The 4,742-nt window shown below is 39.9% G+C and overlaps 2 protein-coding genes across 2 annotated transcripts; both read right to left on the reverse strand.

The window, feature by feature from the left end:
• Positions 1 to 1,845: 1,845 nt before the first annotated feature.
• Positions 1,846 to 2,619, reverse strand: LOC121990477 (auxin-responsive protein IAA33-like). The gene is made up of 2 exons (XM_042544602.1): positions 2,112 to 2,619; positions 1,846 to 2,022 (listed from the first exon to the last, which is right to left on the reverse strand). Exons 1-2 carry the CDS (start codon positions 2,447 to 2,449, stop codon positions 1,953 to 1,955), a joined length of 408 nt encoding a protein of 135 aa, XP_042400536.1. The 5' UTR covers positions 2,450 to 2,619; the 3' UTR covers positions 1,846 to 1,952.
• A 779-nt stretch (positions 2,620 to 3,398) lies between these two features.
• LOC121991286 (beta-1,3-galactosyltransferase pvg3-like) lies at positions 3,399 to 4,398 on the reverse strand. The gene is made up of 2 exons (XM_042545298.1): positions 4,003 to 4,398; positions 3,399 to 3,846 (listed from the first exon to the last, which is right to left on the reverse strand). Exons 1-2 carry the CDS (start codon positions 4,396 to 4,398, stop codon positions 3,481 to 3,483), a joined length of 762 nt encoding a protein of 253 aa, XP_042401232.1. The 3' UTR covers positions 3,399 to 3,480.
• Positions 4,399 to 4,742: the final 344 nt, after the last annotated feature.

Consider the following 4,742-nt stretch of genomic DNA (forward strand, 5'->3'; position numbering starts at 1 on the left):
TGTACACCTACCGAGGTGTACACGTGTCCATGGCTCATACCCCAGTAAGGGCTTGTCAGTGAGCTTCCCTAACCCATACTGCTACAGTCTCAGCATGTCCTCGATGGGACAGCGGAATCCTCTGTAAAGACGTTCCTTGTCCTTTTCCCCTTTGCTCCAAATCTGGCTTCCGGGCGGACAGCTCCCTCAACATCCGGCCGGACATATGCGATGATTTATTTGGGGAGATCCTCCATCACGTGCTTTATGGGGACTATCAGCAGTGTTACCTTATGGCGTTGGCCGAGCGTGAGGTCCGCTCGGCCCACGACCTTTTCCACTGAGTGTCGGAACCCTGATTTCGACAGGGCGCCTTCAACCATCAGCCGTATATCGTCCGGTCGGCAAGCCGGTCGGACCCTGCCTTCTCCGGGCGTCCGGTCGGACCCGACCCTCTCCGGATGGACGACTGTCACTGTGGCTTCCACGTGGCGTTGACTTCACAGGGCGGGGTCCCCTGCTCTTACTACCGGATCAATACCCATGATAAGGGGGCCGGCCAAGCTAGCTTGTGGTTCAAGCTAGGGCCGGCCAAGCCTTGATTCATGGGCGGTCGACCCTAGCTTGAACCCAAACTTAGGTGGCCGGCCCCCATTAAATTAAAAAGAATTTTAATTTTTAATTTTTATTATGTGGAAGATATAATTTATTAAAGAGAATTAAAATTAAAATATCTCTCTTAAAAAGATCTACAAAAGATTAAAGAAAGAGATTAGATCTCTTTCCTTATTTGTAGATTGGAAAGATATTTTATTTTTTCTCTTTGAAAATTATTCACATGTTGAAAAATTAAAATTATAGAAATTTCTTTTATCAACCATGAAGGGATTTTAAAGGGAAATTTTATTTTTTAAAAATTTCCGGAAACAAATTATGAAGTTTTATTTTGTTCATTGAAACTCTCCTAATTTATCTATTTGAGGTGGCCGGCCATGATTAATTGATTAAGAAATTTTATTTAATTTTTCTTAATTAATTGTTGTCAAGGAAAGTTAAAGGAAATTTTATTATAAATAAATTTCCTTATTTGCCAAAGCCAAGGAATATAAAAGAAGGAGCGGGGGTGCCTTCATGTTGAGAACCTCTATTATTTTCTCCCTCTTTTTTCCTTGGTGTTGTGGCCGGCCATCCTCTCTCCCTCTCTTCCTCTTTGTGGTGGCCGAATTCTTCCTCTCCCTTGGAACTCTTGTGATGGCCGAATACTACTTGGAGAAGAAGAAGAAGAAGGAGAGAAAGCTTGCATCCCTTGGAATTTGGTTGAGATTTTTCTTCTTCCTTGGTGAAGCTTATGTTTTGGCCGAACCTAGCAAGGAGGAGAAGAAGGTGTTTAGGTGTTTTCTCATCTTGGAAGATCGTTGCTCACACAATGTCCAAGATTAGAAGAGGAATACGGTAGAAGATCAAGAGGTCTTTCTAAAAGATGTTGTTTATATATGGATTAACAGATGATTAACAAATAAAATTAAGTTGCTGTCAATTCAATTTTTAAAACCATCTTTCTCCATTGATTTTTTTATAATTTTTTTTCAATTATATCTTTTTCAAAATAAATATTTTCCCTCTGAAAGTCCATTTGCAATTATTAATATAATTGTGAATAACTTTTAAAAAAATGAGAATTTGGGAAAGTGAAAGGCTGAAAACCTTGCTACTGAATAATTTCTCAATAACCAATCAGGCATTCTTAAATACATAAATAATGCCGTACATAAAACAAATCTATATGGGAGATAAAGTATTAATCTTATTTTCTAATTAAGCAGAAACTTGAAAAAAAAAATAGTGAAAAATAAAAGACTTATCGAATGCATTTTAATTTTCTTAATTACTATAAGCAAATAAGCATCACACATAGAAGAGATGATTCATAAATAAAATATATACAGTCGAATTAGAAACTCTTCCTTTGTATTTCAATGCTTCCCACGACTACTTCTCTTCGCAGGGATAATTCGTATTCTCTTGGCCACCCTTACGAAATCACTAAAAGAAACCATAATTTCACCATTTACCAAATCAAATCTTCGATTGATATAAAGATATATTTAACAAAATGAGAATTAACGACTCACTTCCATTGAAGATCCCCGACAAGGAGAAGGTCATCCTCCATGTCCTCATATGCCACCACATGGCCAGGGACTGCGTTGGAGAGGTCAAGCCGCCCTTCCTTCTCTTCGTGCCCATGGCCGTAGCTCTCGTTCACGTCCACGACGAACATACGGTGCAAAGCCTCGGCCAAGCTCTCGTAACCCGAGTGTTCGTGTAGGCGAATGCGGTGGCAGATGCATCGCCCCTCGAGGACGACAGTCACCGGGGGGACGATCTTCGAGGCGACATCGTCGGCGGCGGCGGCGGCCGATAAGCTCAGTTGCGCATCATGCATGCTGTGCCCCTCGTGCCTGCTCATTGCCTTTAGTTAGTTAATTAGCTAGCTCTCGCGGTGAGAAAGAATTATTTGGACGAAACTGATAGTGCAACTCAAGGAGCAGCGCGAGAGCTGTGGGAGAGAGAGGGAGATGAGGTAGAGGAAAGTGAAGGGGGGCTGAGATTGAGGACGCTAAGGGGTGATGCCACATGTCAAGGCTTTAAAGAAGCGAACAGGGGGGGCATTGGCATGGTGCGAGAAGGAAAGGTAAATGCGTTGTGTGTTGACGTTTGATGTTGCTTTTTTGCTAGGCAATAATTAATGTGGCCGGAAAGAGGCTGAATGATTTTGGAGGTGAAGAATGATTTTGCAGCTCATATGCTTCTGGAAAAATCCAAATTGTAATATCGAACATCTCGTTGGATGAGAGAGTTATTTAATCTGGTTGAAAATAAACCCTGCGAAAATGGTTTTTATGTTGCAAATCTGCATCAGACAGAGTACGTACCTACTCGATTAGGTCTGCTGCAAGTTGCTATGCGCTGGTGGGGTGCTGCACAGTGTTCAAAGGACTTTTCCTTTGGAAGGTCTTGCAAGATGGTACTCTCTGACAGGAGGGGATTAACTCAAGAGGAAAGAGATGTCGGTGAACAAAGTACCGGATGAAAAGAATTTTGTATCGGCGATAGGTAATAAAATTGTAATTTGTCGCTCCGGGATAATTAATTAAGCAGTTATAGGGCGTCCTTTTATTTTATTTTATTTTTATTTTTTTAAAATAAATGAGCGGTTGCTTGACCCATCATTCTCATAATTAATCAATTATATATCTGATATTAACTATAAAAAAATTTATAATATGTAATGAAGATTTGTTATGATGCATCTTTCGTATGTTTTTTTTTTCTATTTTGATAATTAATTAAGAAGATAGACGACGCGAGCATGAAGAAGTAGTAGGTGAGTTTAGAGAAAGGTAGTTCAAAATGTGTTAAGTAAGACATGATCAAAGGTGATAATTTGAATTCTTCTCAATAGAATAGAATGCTCAAATTAAAGGTGTAATTAAATATCTATAGGAGGAATTTAGAAGGCTTAACGAGGCCATTAGTGACGTTGAAGTAGCGCAGCGTTTTGGCCCAGCGAGTTGCGTCCTTGAGCTTGTGCACCGCCAGGGTATCGGGAATGAAGTCGTGGCGAAACCATTCAAATGGCTCCTCCGGAAAGTCGTACATTCTCGGCTTCACGTCGATCTTGTTTTTTCCCCGTCCACCGGCCTCGAGCCACTTGGCCGTGACGACGTCCTCGGGTCCAGCCGTGTGGTTCCGAACCATCTCTGACCTCGAGATCCATTCCACCATGTCCCACGATAATATATAGCCCATTCCCGACATGAACTCTACCGTTTCCACATGTGGGACTAAAAGTCCTAAGTACACCTGTTCATATTGAAGATATATGCCATTAAGTAAGCCTTTTAATTAGAAAGTAAATAAAATATTATTATTTCATCAATCAAATACAAAAAAAAAAAGCCTAATTATTCCTATGATTTATTTCAATTTCGGCCATAAAAAAAAAAGAATTGTAGATACCTCTTCCTTGGGTGCTTTGATGAGTGTTTGGATCAAGTTATCGAGTCGAAAGTAAGTGTCATCGTCGGTCTTCACCACGTAGTCGTACTTACCCCTGCCAAACATAGAGGGAAGGCTAGAGAAATAGGTGTACATCTTTCCCTCGTTCATGTTCTCGGTGCAATTGAGGATGATGATATCGTTGAACACCATAATTTCCATCGCCACTAGCACCCGCTCCTCCTCCGTGCTCAAATTGCAAAATACAAATCGAACATCGACGGTATTACCTTCGTTGATGTTCGACTGTTGGAGAAGGTAGGCATTGCGGACTATGCTACGCCGCTCGTAGGCATTAGGTATTGTGATGACACCGAGGAGCACACGAACATTAGGGAGTAACGGTACAAAGGACATTGTATCGACTAACTCAAAGGATATTGTGTGAAAGTCCTTGAGATGGATGGCAAGGTAAAAAATGAAGAAAATGATTAGACCAGAGATGAGCTTCACCTTCATGGTTGATTCTAAGAAATGACAATGAAAAAAAAGGAAAAATTAGTAATATAAATAAAATCAATTCCAACGGTCTTAAATTTTTATTAAATTATTTTTTATTTAATTATATGGTATTAATAGTATTCTAAAACAATCAATTTCTTGGGTCTATTCATTTCTTTAAATATTGGCAATTATTAATTGTAAATATTTTATAAATAAAGATATTACTTACTATAATCGCTTTAATACGGTGCAAAATA

The sequence above is a fragment of the Zingiber officinale genome, chromosome 6B (genome assembly GCF_018446385.1).
Source record: "Zingiber officinale cultivar Zhangliang chromosome 6B, Zo_v1.1, whole genome shotgun sequence".
Classification (NCBI taxonomy): Eukaryota; Viridiplantae; Streptophyta; class Magnoliopsida; order Zingiberales; family Zingiberaceae; genus Zingiber; species Zingiber officinale.